Raw genomic sequence first — 15,293 nt, 5'->3', positions numbered from 1 at the left:
AGAGATGCGCGAATAATGGATTGATAGATTTATTGATTGCTCTCTTTATTTCGAAGCGTTGTATATTTATAGTACTTTGTTACAACAACCTCTAAAATCATTAGTGTTTCTCTATTATATTGTGCAAAAAAAACCGTAACTTTAAAGATCACAGGGACAGACAGCGGTAAGCTACTTTGTTTTATACTATGTAATGCAGAGATTAAATGTTAATCTTTCATTTTACTGTACAAGTGTTGCGTAATTTAATTCAATAGTATGGACATACAATAATATGAATTCCTGATGATTAATGGGGACGTCCAATGTTATTTTGAAATGCTTCCATATTTTCTTGGATATTGGCAATTTGTATAATATTATGAGATAATTAAAAAGAATAGGTAGGAATCAAAAAGAAACACGAATAAAGTAAATTGAACGTTTATTTTCAATTAACAACAATTATTTGGGTTTTACACTTTTATACGCCTACAAACGGGAGTTCCGGGGAGTCGTTTTTGATTAAACAATTTACATTTGAAAAAAAAAAAAAAAAACGGTACTTTTTAACCTTGACTTTTTTTTTCGTTTTATTAGAACTGAATCCCGGTCGCCGATTAATACACAAAACTATAAAAAGTAAACCGGTCAATTATTATCAAGCCCGAATAACTTTACGAAAGAGTCGACCAGCACTTTCCTACTCGACCGGGTGAACGAATGAACGATGGATGCGCATAACACGTGCAAACGTACAAAGATAAGCATATATGTAGCTTGATATAAAATATTTTACAATGTTTTCTTATTTGTAAGTAACTTACATAACATAACGCTGAGTTAGTGAGTTTTTTAGTTTTCTTAAATTATTACATTATAATGATTTCTGCAGTCTACATACATAAATCGCTATTGGGAGCTCTCGCCTTATCACCAATCTGAACCTAACATCTTTACCGCCTGTTTTGTTCAATGACATCAATATTCCTTACCGCAATCATGTAAAAGACCTTGGTCTACATATTGATTCCACATTCAGTTGGTCTGTGCATATCTCTGATATCAGTCGCTCAGTTACAGCCACGTTAAGGTGTCTGAATCGACTTCGAAATTTCCTTCCCATCAAGATTAAGATTATATTTGTGCACGCTTTGGTTTTGGTCTTTCCCATAATTGATTATGCAGACTTATGTTATTACGATCTCAACTAAAATCAACTGGATAAACTTGATCGTCTCTTAAATAACTCTTTGCGTTTCATTTTCTGTCTTCGTAAGTTCGACCATATCTCTCAGTATCGTGAAAACTAAAATGGTTTACAATTCGACAACGAAGAGACTTCCGATTACTTTCATCTCTTTTCTCTATTCTCTTTGATCCTCTCTCTCCCGATTATTTGAAAGACAAATTCAAATTTCTTTGTGATAACCACAACCGTCAACTTCGTTCTAAGGATTCTTACCTTCTTTCTGTCCCTACTCACACTTCCGGTTTCGTCTCTAATTCCTACTCCGTTCAGGTTGTCCGTTTATGGAACAAAGTACCCGAACATATTAGGAAAGCTACCTCAAAATTTACATTTAAAACTCGTCTACGTGAGCACATATTGTCAGAAAGCCCCTAGCTCTTATGATTCCGTTTATGCACTACTATTATTAAATTAACTATTGTTATATTATATATATGTTTTTACGATAGACGGTATATATCAATATTTATTCTGTAGATACTATATGGATATGTATGTATATGTTTTTTTTATGTAGTTTTATATAAGTATATGCATATATTGTTATATATTGTTAATTAACTTTTAATTAGTTTTTAATTACCGCCTTCATGGTTTTTCTGTTTGACCTAAAGGTTGACTGGCAGAGAATGCCTTCAGGCATTAGGTCCGCCTTTTGTCCCATTAACTTTATGGTGGTCAATAAAGCATTTACAGTAGTTATAGCAAAAATATTTGTTTGTATTTCTATTTGTAAACAAATCAGTAAGTAAAAAACCTTTATACAATCCCTCAAAGTGCACACAACTGCGATATAATACATTGACATATAACATGTTTTTTAATTTCGAATCAGAGAATAACATCATCTCGCATGTGTTTAAAATTCTACTCGCGACTCTTCGGCACATACGAACAGAGGAACACGCGGCCGCCTCTCTCGAGCAGAAAGCACTTCCCGCCGTCGCCCTCGAAGTGCACGGAGCGCACGTCGCCGTCCTGGCCGACGCTCACGGCGGCGCGACTGGGCGGCGCCAGCGTCTGGTTGGCGCGCGCCACGTGCGCCTCCAGCGGCGCGGTGGGGTGCTTCAGGATGTGGTAGGCGGCCGACACGGGGCTGCCGAACCGCACCGTGGTGTTCCTGATGGCCGCCACGAGCGCGTCGTCCGACAGGCCCTCGGCGAGCGTGACGACTCCGGCCATGTCGTTATCCGTTACTATTTTTAAGGTGTCCCTGAACTTCTTTATTAATGTCTGCCCGTCTTTGAATACTTTAGCGCTGGCTTCTTTTCCTGAAATACAATTTTATGAGTCGTAAGTTACGTTTAAACTATACTAATTCATACTAATATTATAAGTGCCAAAATAACTCTGTCTGTCGCTTTTAATTAAATTTGGGACGGAGTAAGCTTGCGCGTGGGATGATGGTTTGTGTGCCACGAAATTTTATATTTTTCGGGCATAGAACGACGCATTTTCCGCTAGTATAAAGTATTTCTGTACTTAATGACATACCAATGTAATTCGATTACCTGATTTTGGTAATCGAATTACAATCAAAATAACTTTATTCAAGTCGCTTTTACAAGCACTTTCGAATCGTCATTTAACAAACTATATTAAGTGACCCCCGGCTACCCCCGGTTCGGAATGTAGATTCTACCGAGAAGAACCGGCAAGAAACTCAGTAGTTACTCTTTTTCAACATTAAATACAGTCATGTTAGTTAAATTCAATTGTAATGTAATTGTATGTAATATATTCTGCCTGGAAGTCAACAAGTATTAACTCCACGCTTTTTATCATCTATATTAGCTTGTATTGAATAATATGCCTCTTTACCAATGTATTTTTTACAAATGATTTGAATTTATGAAACGGCAAAGTTAATGTACTTTTTAAGTCTAACAACACCGAGTGATTTCGATTCATATACGCGCCCGTGTTTATGTTTTAGTTTTAGTGAAAGGTATCAATGACCATAAATGACAATAGATTAAAAAAAAACAAATTCTAAGACAAATCAAAATATCCTGGAGGATATCGCTTAATGATGCCTCTCATAATTCATAATTTCATAATCATAATTTTATTTTGTTCTTCTATCTATTGGCACAACTACTTTACCAAACAAGAGCTTTAAAAACGATAGTTTGAAGATTCTAAAATAATAATTATTTTTTAGGAAACGAACTAAATAGTACCAAACTATTATTGAATTTATAATGATACTTACTCGTCCAAACCGAGAGTTTTGTATTGCGAGGTGGAATTATCTGTTTCTTTTTTATCTGGTCGTTTATCAAAAGCATCTCATCTTCGACACAAGTAATAGCAAATTCACAATAAGCTACCAACTCACTGATATTTTTTGGTTTCATTTCACAGACAAATTTCATCATATCATCCATGTAGATATCAACCTTATACCGACTTACTTCACTAACAAATGTGTACAGCCTGTCCTTTTCGTGACTTAATAAATCGGCTTGAACTATCCTTCGTAATGCAGGATACTTTTCAACGTACTTTTCAGTGAGCTTAATGCTCTCATTTCTTTGGCAATAGAAACGTAATCTATGATCGCGTACACATATTCGCATCAATTCAGAAGGTAATTGGGAACTGGATACAGAAGGAGATAGGCGACTGATCATTTCAAAGACTTTAAGTCTATCTTCCTTAGGTATAGTATTAAGTTTATAAATGCTAACTTCAAGCTGATTGTTCAAGAAAATTACAGCACGACCACTATTAAAAACTTTTGTTACCGGGCAAATTGTAAACATGCCTTGAGCCTGAAGATTCAGCAGCACAGGGACGGATGATGACCATTGACGACTAGCTGCAACATCTATCTGACTCAAATGTTCACCAAGAAAACGCATCATGGGAGGTGACAGTTTCGGTAATTGATCAATTTTAATCGGCGGAGCTCTTCCCAATATGATGTTACCTTCTCTAAGAATAGCATTAGTGCCACTAGGAGCATTTGTTTGAGTTGATTTTTGCCACATGTTTAATACTAGTTCAATAGTTTCACTTGGGGTCCACCCGTTATGATTTGATATTCGTGTTAGACCGGTTATTAAATGGATGTCGTCCCTAACATAATTTCTTATACTGTTAAAAGCCTCTATCTGATCTGGACTGAGCGTGGCAACAGTATCGTAATATTTCATGCCATCAATTAATATCTGAGAGTAATCTTTTGCTGATATGTTAGAGGCCATTGCTGCATGAAATTTTTTTAAAAGCTGACCATCATTTTGTACACGGTTTCTTATAGCAGCCAATTCAGCTGCCTGCTCTGGACTTAAATCTTTACTGAGATGAGAAAATGCATAATTTTCCGATTCCTTTATGATTGTGTTAGCTGATTTATAACAAAAAACACCCTTTGTCCAGAATGCAATCGAAGCTCCGTGCATAAGTATATCAACTGCAGATAAGTCTTTATGGTTATTAATCATAAAAATAGTTGTATTCAGAATTGCAATACCACTTACAGCTACATTTGTTCCATTAGCAATATCAGCAACCATTCGGAAAGCATCGGATATATTTCGGCCACGCGCTGCTAAGGATGTTAATCGCATTGATGCTCCCATAGCGCCAAAACTTGTTAAGTTGGCTGCGATGCCCAACCATAGCATTCGCGACTCTGAATTTGTAAAAGGATTAATATTTTCTCCGTGTACCGCTTTCTCCGCTAATTGATACCCAGCTCTCGTAGTACCATATCCCGCTGTCACCAACGCGGTCCCAACTAATGGAGCTGCCAATCCACCCGTTACAAACAATAAAGCTACACTGGATCCCAGTCCTGCAACTGCAGCAACTGTATCAAGACCTCTAGCGGTCTTTGCTTCTATCCTTGAACAAGGGGTGTTGGCAACGTATACATTGGCTCTCTTACTTCCCGAAAGGGGTGCCAATATTAGTTTATATGGATAAGCCATTTTGCCTGGGGGTAATTTATTAAATTCAAACCAATCGGAAAATGAACCATAACATCTCCCGATATTGTCAATATAGTAATTTTTTGAATCTTTATATCTCTTTACTCTAAACAAAGGAACTTCATATAATTTACTTTCATGGTATATTTCAATAGGTAGTACCGTAACAAAATTTTTATCGTCTCCGCCACAACAAGATCTAATTTGGTCAGCTACTACATCAATGGCTTCACGAGCTTTGCCTTCGTAAAAAACCAACTCACCTCTTAAAGCTTTTTCTAATTCACTCTTTGTCCACGTTTCTGGGTCACTTGTTGGTAAGCCCATAGCTATACCTATTGTATTCAATAAATCTGGACCACCAATAAGTTGAGGCACATCACCTTGACATTCGCCACCTCGGTGTAAATATTTGGTAATATTGTCCACGGCCTTGCCCTGCCACTCACTAGATTTAACGTCCATTGTAAATTATTTTATTATTAAATATGTATTTAAAAAAAACCACAATTTCTTCCTTAGCCAACTATAAAAAATATATTCAGCTCAATACCACCACCAATGGTGTTTAGGAGTAGTAGATTGCTTTTCATTGGAAGCAAAATCAGGGCGATGACCTGTATTTCTCCACACACTTAAACATCTGTCAAATTCGTCTACTTCTCCTAACTCTTCTAAATCTTGTAGTACTTTGTTGAAATTTGTATCCACATTTACGAATCCTCGCAACAAAACTTCTATTCCTGATCGAACTTTGCATATATCTCCTGCGGAACCAACCAGATCTAAGTCGATTCTAATATTTGGATATATATTTATAAAAGTTTGAAGCCACTCTTGATTTTGTGTTATATTAATGACGACTTCATTAACCTCAATCCCTCTTTTTATTAAAGAGTAATCCCATTTGACAGAAATTCCCAATTGATTGAATTCGTAAAAAATATCTTCGCCTAGGCTAAACCACTCAGTTATTTGTCTTCCTCTAATATCTTTTGGCTTTTTTTCGAAATGTTTTAGTTTTTCAACCACCTTCTTTAAATGTTGTATATACATATCCGATTCAGTTTCCTGAAAACAAAAGCAGTGAAGAGCAGTTACTAAAAAACGTACCATAAAAATATTCAAACTATTAACTGCAACTTAATACTTATATTTTCTATAACTTTAGTTTTCGTGATGTATATTATCCTAAAACCATCGCGAAATAAATGATTTTTTTATATGACTAAGTTAATTTACAATATTTATAACTACTGGCGTTTGACTGTGTTGAATAGACTTAACTCATAATTAAGGCAAAATAATAACTGTCTAAAATTCGAGTAATTATATTTCAAAAAGGTGTATGGTTCCTCTTTGATAGATAAAGTAGTTCATATAAGTTCAAAATAAAAATGCCACCTATTTCTGTATTTAAGAAATTAATATTTCTACTTCCCCTCCAAGTAAGCGTAAGTCTACATACTGAGCGTGATTCCGACGATAGTACAAGGCGTCACAATTTATATAGAAAATCAAATCAATATTGGAGGACTTGCATTGTCATTTTCGATGATTAAATTTATAATCATATCTGTAGTAGGGTAACAAAGGCAACAAGTATGTATATGTTCAGTCTTAGTATTAATTAAAGAATCATTTATGACTTTACGGACAGATATTGTCTTATTTCTATAAGTCCCGTTTTCGTACAGGGAGAATAAGGGCACAGGAACATAGATGGTTTGCATTGAAAGACCAACATACAAAGAAATAAAAACTTGTTTTTAGTGTTTTGGCGGGGGAAGCTTACGCGGTACAAGCATAATATTTTTTTTATTACTAGCGACCCGCCCCGGATTTATTAATGTGCAATTTATTAATAAAGAAAATGAGAAGTAGTCTTAGAAAGAAAATATTCAATAGGTTTTTTATAACGTTTGTACAAATATGTCATATTATTTATATATATATATATATGACAAATATATCTGATATATATATCTGAATAAAGATTTAAAATGAATTTGAGAAAATAGCAAATAACGTATAGATTTTTACTAATTTGTTTAATAATAATAATGAGTGTATCTTAGAAGAAATACTGACTTTTTTCGGAAAGATGCCTACCATTTTTAATCTTAAAGTTAGCCATGTAAGCGTACGAAAATAGTTTTTTCGATAAAACACCGTCATAGTTTAGCTATTTTGTACATAATCTTTACAAATTATATATACAAACATTTCTTTTGTATCTCTTTTTTAGTCAAAACTGTATAATTATTTTAGAAGTAATAGAGTTACTTAGAAGAAAGCGGAAATACAGACAGAAACAGAAAGCGAGTTTGTTATTTAATACATATATAGTATATAAAAAAATATTTGAAATAACATTCCTGTGTTACTTTAGGTCCGAAAAGAGCGACTAATAAGAAACGTGGATTACTTTAATAAGTATAACAGATAAACTCCAATAAAACGTAATACTGCTATATATAGTAACCTTAACACTATCTTTTCACGGAATGCGTAGATAGGTAGGTAGTAGGTACTTGTTTAGATGGATGATAAATAAACGAAAATCTCTTAAATTATGATATTTACTCTTTGTCAAAGATATACCGCAGGTTTGGAAATAAACACTTCAGACCAATAGAAACTCAGTCCGTTCCATCACAAATTTAAGATTTGTAAATTACAAAAACTTTTTTTTTATTTAATATAGTCTAGGATGCGGTCGGTTCATTGGCAAGGTTTGCAAACGACTAAAAGTTAATTAGAGTTATATCCTTTAGCTCACAAACGTTCTTTACCGATCATTTTAAATTACATAATTTTGATGTTTTTGAACGTTTCCAGCGATGTTATCTAATGCAACTGAAACTACAATGTATAATCGGGTATTTGAAGTAACAAGTTTATGCTTGTTCCTAGTATTAATAGTATGTACCTAATTTCTGGAAAATACATTTATATTTTTAAAATTGTTTAATATCAACAAATTGAGAAGCGAATTCATTAGGTATTTTAATTTCTTAAATTAGACAATATAACGAATCTTTTGGGCCCAGGTATAGATCACAGGAAAAGCTCTCTTCTGAAATACAAAAATACTATTAATATCGGCTGCGTTACCCCAGAGTAAAATGTCAAAAGTAATTATACTGTAGAAATAACTAAAACACACTAGACGAGTCGTGTAAACGTCAGTCAAAGTAACATTTTTTACCGCGAAGGCTGCAAAGCTGAGTCTAGTCACAAATCTATTTATATCGTCTATTGCGACACCATAGGACGCTGTTAAAAGTTGCAGGATCGATCCAGACACCTTGGGCTATTGTTGTACCACCCACTCCTAACACAAGTGATAACCTTTGAAGGTGGGGTAAATAGGAATATTAATAATTCCTTAATTAATTTTACGGCATTGCTACTATTCTTTAATAATATATAGGCCTATTATTATTGGAGTCTGAACCGGATTTAAATATTACGATTACAATACTATGTTTCATGCGGTCAAGAAACACACTACTAAGAACACAATTATGGAATATAGTGGGAGGTGCAATCACATCAATTATTGAATTGACTACTTTAAAATTGATGCCCACAGATTGGCCGTTTTCTTGATTTATTCAATTGAATTATTGATGTAACTAACAACTGTATTAGACCGGATGTTTTCAAGTACACGATTCCAGCATTTTGAATACAATAATATTTTAATCAAATCGAATGGAATTTGACAAAATACGGTTTCCAGTACCATCAGAATATTATTAAAGTTTCTAAGAAGCTTTTCTTATGAGAAGCTTGTTAAAAGTTTACCAAAGATAGGTATTACAAAATTTCTTACCAAAATCCGGTTACTTTATTCGCTTTCTGTCAAGACGTTACATGTTTTGAGATTGAAACATAACTAACAAATACGTCTTAGCTTTGGAGTTATTTAGAATTCCACACTAAGTACACTACAGTACAAATTATCGCCAATAATCTTGAAGATAAGCAAGTAATCAAACGTATGCACACATAAATTGACTGGAACTTGATAAGTCCAGTTTTAAGTAGTTATGTTTACTATTTCTTATCGTTAATAAAAGTTGCCAAGTCCTGTCTTAGACAAAGTCCTTAGAGTTCCGACACAGATGCGAGTTATTTATTTAATTAGTTTTTAATTTTTATTTTATTTGTGCATTCAATTGTTTATAAGCGATTTTACAGCAATCAGAAAGAATGAACAAGTATCTACGGTGTTCCTTAAAATATATTTCAATTCTTTCTCTCCGATTCTTTTAATAGTTAATTAGCATTCCTCTAATTGCAAATAAAGTCAATATAGCTAAACTGTCAATTTTCTTTTCTGGCGTGTTCCGAGCAAAACATTTAGCCAAGTCACGTACAAAAGAGATGACATATATTATGTAACTATATGATTGATAACTTCAAGTGTTTAATGAAAAATAAAATAAAAATAACAGGTAGAATCTATGTACTTATTACAACTGCAGATACCTAGAACCACGTGATAATTAATGATTATAAAAACAATGCCTTCAGTTTAAATTTTTGTTGATGAACCGTCACTCATTTTGTTTGATATTATTGATTTTACATTTTTTACTACAGGAAAGAGACCGCAATTGTTATATTTTATAAAATATTTTGAACTAATTGTCGTTTAAATTACTACCAATTTTTTTCAATGAATTGAAATAAAATAATCGGTAAAAAAAGGTTGCGTGTGAAACAACAAAAACGAATTGTAGTGTGATATTGGAAATAATAAAAAATATACATCATAAATGCACATCGAATTGACGCGACGTGTCGACACAATCGTCATAAAGAAGTCTAATTACTTCAATGTCAATGTTATTCACCTTACGAACCATTTACATAGAGCAATTGAGCAACGTACACAAGGAACCTTGAATAAGTTTTGATCCGAATGTATAAATAGACGAATAGCTGTAAAAATGAATAACGTTGTTATCTACATAACATAATGTACACGTGGATAACATTTGAAATCGTGTTACGAGTAAAAATAAAGATTAGGTTTTCTTTGTAAGAGTAATCATAAATGTAAAAATGAGAGCCAAGTCCAATATTATGATATACACCTTGGTTGTTGACTTCAACGACAAAAGAAGTGAGATCTAAATGGGTGCCAAGTTCAGTGGTCCTTCCTGAAATTTATTTATAACTCCATAAAATATCATTTTTTCTTATAACTTAGGATAATATATTGTTGCCTAAGGTCTGTCTTGGCTAGTTCCCATATACGAATTAGATATATTACAGCCTTCGCAAGTTCTAAGTCTGTTACAAATGATAAAAATTTACCAGTTTCAGATTTTTTCCTTTATATTGGCCTAATTATCTACCTGCATGCCAAAATTTGAACTTTCTAGGTCACCTGGAAGTAGGTTATAGTTTTGATCTATAGGTCGGTCAGTGATAAAAATGACGATTTATAGACGTTAATATCTAAATAACCATTTGAGATGCGTTTACGAAATTTGGAACACATGTGAATCTCGCGAGTCTATATATGAGCCAAATTTGACACATTTATGTCAAATAGTTTTTGAGTTATGAAGAGGTCAAAAGTGGCTCCAAATGGTTCGTGTAATATTACACACGGTGCTGCTCGCCAGTCCTGTTTTTTGAACTTGGCTGACACGCTACCGCGTGTCAAGAACTATCGACAACCAAAATAGCATAATGTTTACATCAGACGCATTTTATTAATATACTTATTACAGACTGTTTACAACTGTTGCTGAACTTTTCCGTCTTTTATTATCATAACAAACCGGAAAAAACGGGTTCATATATATATGGACCATTTACTGGAGGTACTAATAATGTTCCCGTTGACTCATAATAAAACGTTTATTTGTTGATAACAAGCAGCAATCCAATTATAAGCTAAATTACAAAACAGATGATTTACCTTTATAAGATACAGCACACTTCATGCATTGATGAGTTTTGTTTAAAATTATTACTTTCAAAGTTATTTTATTAAAATCTTTGCTATATAAACAATTCAAAGTGAAACAATGTTGTTCCAAATATTGTTAGACGGGTGTGCCGTCCCGTGTGGTGATTGGTGAATACTGAATACCTACTTGCAGTGTTGCCGCTTTTTATTAAGTTCTCTAGACCAGTATCAAAATGTTGCCTGATTTCAATATAAAAACTTAAAATATCAGCTAGTAATCCATAAGCAAAATCCATAGAAAAGTGTAATAAAACTCTAAATATTGTGCTAATATAATGTTTTATAAAGAAGATTTTAACCAACATTATACACATAGTGTCTCTTTTTTTATTTATTGTTTGATATTGCAGCATTCCTATACTCCATTTCCAAACTCTCTATAAATTATTTACGCTTAATACAAAGAAAGATTGTTGCAATATAATGAAAGAGTGAGAACGAGAAGGATAGATCACAAAACACAGTTGAGATATATCACAAATTAGACTACCACCTAAGTTTTCGATTTAGTATGACTTCAATTGATAAATACTCTTTCAATCTGTATTATAATGTAATATTTAACTAGCTCCAAGGTTATCTACATGAAGCTAGATTAATAAAGATTAAATAAAATAATATTTCTCAAATGTAATAAATAAAAACCACTCGCTCGCACAAAAAAACTGTCGCTTGACTTCACACGTGTGTGTAGGGCCAACTATTCTGTTAAAAACAGTATTATACTATTTTTCAATACACTTTACTATTTCTTTTACAGTTCAACAAAAAAAAAAGTATACAAAATACTGTTTTCAGCATCAAAATGCTTAATACTCGTAAGTGTTAAACTTAGACGCTGACATAATTATATTTCTCTATAGAGGGCGCTCAGTGCAGCGCAGGCACAAACAACTCACAATAATGAAGCTTAATGTTGGATAGAGAAATGGAAAATAATGTAGTTCATTGTTACCTTCTTTATGCTAGTCATAATATATTAAATGTTTTCAATAAAATTATCAAATAATCAAAAGGAAACAATGTAACTCTTTTAGATGTTTATAACTTTATGACTGGTTTAAAGACTGAGCGAATTCAAAGAAAAAATGATAAGTATTTTGGCCACGAAACAAAGAAAGTATTAAAAACTATTACACAATCTTCCCAAGAAGTTTTTAATACAACTATTAATAACTTCATCCTTTTTATTGATGTAGCCAATTCATATTTAGAGAAATTTCAATGAGACTAACTGGCGGTCTATAATTAGCTGTTTGTCATTAAATTTTTATGTGACATTTAAATAGAAATTTGTATAGATTCAATATTGTTATGGATGATTTATATTCAGAATTAATAAATTTCAAAGCAATTGATAAAAATTATCAGAAGATAATTTACAAAGATTTTCTTTAAATGAGTACCTACTGGCCAAAGGTGGAGCCATTTATTAGTAAACACCTCAGAGGAATTTAAAGTTTTGCTAAAATTGTATTATATCTTCTTTCTGTTCCCACCACCTCAGCATTTACTGAAAGAGTTTTTTTTTTTGGTGATGAATGCAAAGTGGCGGGAGGATAAAAATAATTATATCAATTTTTAACTTGATAAAAAATTAGCTCCTCATTTATTTAATTTATTTTTATTATAATTGGGGTGAAGCATATGAAGTTTTCGCAAAAGACTTTAAATCAGTAAGTTGTGCGAGAAGCTCAAAAATATGTATTTAAAACATTAACAAAATAAAATAGTGTTCATTTTTCTAAAATACTTTTTATGTTCTTCTCTGACCTAAATATACTTTATTTCTTGTAAAAAAAGTTGCCAACCCTACATGTGTGGTCACAATTTAAACCTAACTTAATATGAGTAAAAACCCTAATAATTATATAACAACTTTTTAAAATAAGATAATGTTGAAATGTTCACAACAACAAATGACATGTGAAAGATCATCCCATGGAATTTCGAAATTATTGTTTATATGTATGTTTCTAAGCCTATCTATGCAAAATTATAATACTTCAATTTACTTTGAATACTTCATTATTATCCATACTATATTTGTGTTGCAGAAAAGAGCTATTCACACAATCTATAACCTAGGAGCCAAAGAATCACTAAGGTATAAATTTAAAGATATGAAGATATTAACTGTTGCTTACCAATATATATTCTGTAATGTTTTGTATGTATGGAAAAATATTACTCAACTGTTACTCAACTGCATAGTCAGTAACTCTTATGTGGGGCAATGTATACAGTTCTACAACAGGATCCCAGAAAGTGTTCAAAATGCTTCTGTTGCCAAATTTAAAAAAATGGTTAAGGAACGCTTGTTTTCGAAAGGTTACTATACAATTAGTGAGTTTATGATTGATAGCACTCCTTGGGAATGAGACGATCGCCTCCTGGCTATTTCTATTAATATTCAATATATGTATTTAAATAGATGAAAAAAAGACCCACTGAGTTTCTTTCGCCGGTTCTTCTCAGGTATTTGCTTTTCCGAACCAGTGGTAGTGTTTAGTTTGACTATCAAAATAAGTGTAATGCTTCTATATTGAATAAAGGAATTTGAGTTTAGAGTTTATTTTATTTTTCTCGTAGAGTACCGATTTCCGACAAACAAAACTTCGTGAAATTATTTAGCAGCTAAAAGTTTTACCAAAAAAAATTAAGTAACTAGGTACGTAAAAATCAATCTTGGAACATTATTGTAAGAACTAAAAATCAAATCCTCATTAGAACTCTATTTATTGTCTGATTGAGAGTTAGTCGCAAGGTAATCTTGCCGCCGAGACTTGGCTAATAAAAAAATTTGTAAACTACCTGTGCCTACCTACCTGTGCCTCATTTTCCATTATTGACGAAGCGTTTGTGTTTTTATACATTATAAATATTATTAAAAGTAAAAACTCATGGTGAATGCATTAACAATGGGTATTCATAAAGTTCCTGAATCAAAAGGCGATGCCGTGAATTACAAACGTCTCAAGACTCAGCATGTCACTGTCACAAGTCACACCACAGTGGTCAGTGACCACATGAACATGACACAAGCACCCAGAGTGACGGAATCGGAATTCGGAATTACTTATGGTTGTAACTTATGACACTACCTATTTGACATAAATTTTAATAATCTTCTGTGTTTCCGTATTTAGTTTTTTTTTAAACAGTAGGTAATCTTACTTTGATGTTTTATTTTAGTTGTTTAATGTTTTTAAGAGAATTTGGTAAAGTTGTCTAACTGTATAATTTCTAACTCAGATTATAAATAGCCCTCGGTAATAACGCGTTAACAAACGTGTAACATTACAGTGAAGAAATAAGAGCGACAAGAAAATAAAAATTTATTAAAGTGTTAATAATTTGTAAATTACATACTGAACTTATTTTATGGCATAGGTTGGCGGACGAACATATGGGCCACCTGATGGGAAGTGGCTACCACCGCCCATAGACAATGGCGCTGTAAGAAACATTAACCATTCATTACATCGCCAATGCGTCAATGCGCCACCAACCTTGAGAACCAAGTTACACTGGCTCACTCACCCTTCAAACTAGAACACTACACACACAATACTGAGTACTGTTGTTTGGCGGTAAAATATCTGATGAGTAGGCGGTACCTACTCAGACGGGCTTACACAAAGCCCTACCACCAAGCAGCGATGCCAATGTGTGGGGAATTACCCGAATTGCGGGGAATCACAAGTCGATCGGGGATTGGTGTGGGGATAGTCACTATGCGGGGAAAACGAGGGGAATTTTATACTTATATTATAAAGATAAAACGACAGGTAATTGATTCTTTAGCCGTTCTTTTGTTAGTACGAAAATTGAAATTTTAGTCGATTATTAGTTAGCATTATAATGGAAACATTCGTAGCAGCCCAGAATTTAGATGATGAATGGCGAGCTGACGCTATGCTGGATTTCACTGAACACGGGCTTGATGTGGACAACGATGCTGAATGCTACTGGAGAAAAATATTCTCTTTTAAAAACACCGCAGGACAAGATTTGTTTCCAAATTTGAATAAAGTGATCTAGTTTTTACTCGTGCTTCCATTCGCTAATGCACCAGTCGAGAGGAAGTTCAGTTTTTTTTTTTACATTAGCCGCAATAAGT

The 15,293-nt window shown here is 33.1% G+C and overlaps 1 protein-coding gene across 3 annotated transcripts; it reads right to left on the bottom strand.

Annotated features, from left to right (window-relative positions):
* Positions 1-1,869: 1,869 nt before the first annotated feature.
* LOC125063957 lies at positions 1,870-14,165 on the bottom strand. 3 transcript variants are annotated; one of them, XM_047670692.1, is made up of 3 exons: positions 13,999-14,165; positions 3,447-6,243; positions 1,870-2,502 (listed from the first exon to the last, which is right to left on the bottom strand). In XM_047670692.1, exons 2-3 carry the CDS (start codon positions 5,635-5,637, stop codon positions 2,099-2,101), a joined length of 2,595 nt encoding a protein of 864 aa, XP_047526648.1. In that variant the 5' UTR covers positions 5,638-6,243; positions 13,999-14,165; the 3' UTR covers positions 1,870-2,098. The 3 variants fall into 3 exon arrangements, with proteins under 3 accessions (XP_047526648.1, XP_047526647.1, XP_047526646.1); XM_047670691.1 differs by lacking the exon at positions 13,999-14,165 and adding an exon at positions 11,120-11,269; XM_047670690.1 differs by lacking the exon at positions 13,999-14,165 and adding an exon at positions 9,014-9,127.
* Between the last annotated feature and the right edge of the window lie 1,128 nt (positions 14,166-15,293).

This window comes from Vanessa atalanta, chromosome 5 (genome assembly GCF_905147765.1).
Source record: "Vanessa atalanta chromosome 5, ilVanAtal1.2, whole genome shotgun sequence".
NCBI lineage: Eukaryota > Metazoa > Arthropoda > Insecta > Lepidoptera > Nymphalidae > Vanessa > Vanessa atalanta.
The sequence above is the reverse complement of the archived record's forward strand: the minus strand, read 5'-3'. Positions and strand labels throughout refer to the sequence as shown.

Excerpts from the sequence above, each read along its gene's own strand:
- LOC125063957 (XM_047670692.1), bottom strand. The coding sequence starts at position 5,637 with ATGGACGTTAAATCTAGTGAGTGGCAGGGCAAGGCCGTGGACAATATT. Across the intron at positions 2,503-3,446 it reads AAAACTCTCGGTTTGGACGA|GAAAAGAAGCCAGCGCTAAA; the intron begins GTAAGTATCATT and ends ATTGTATTTCAG.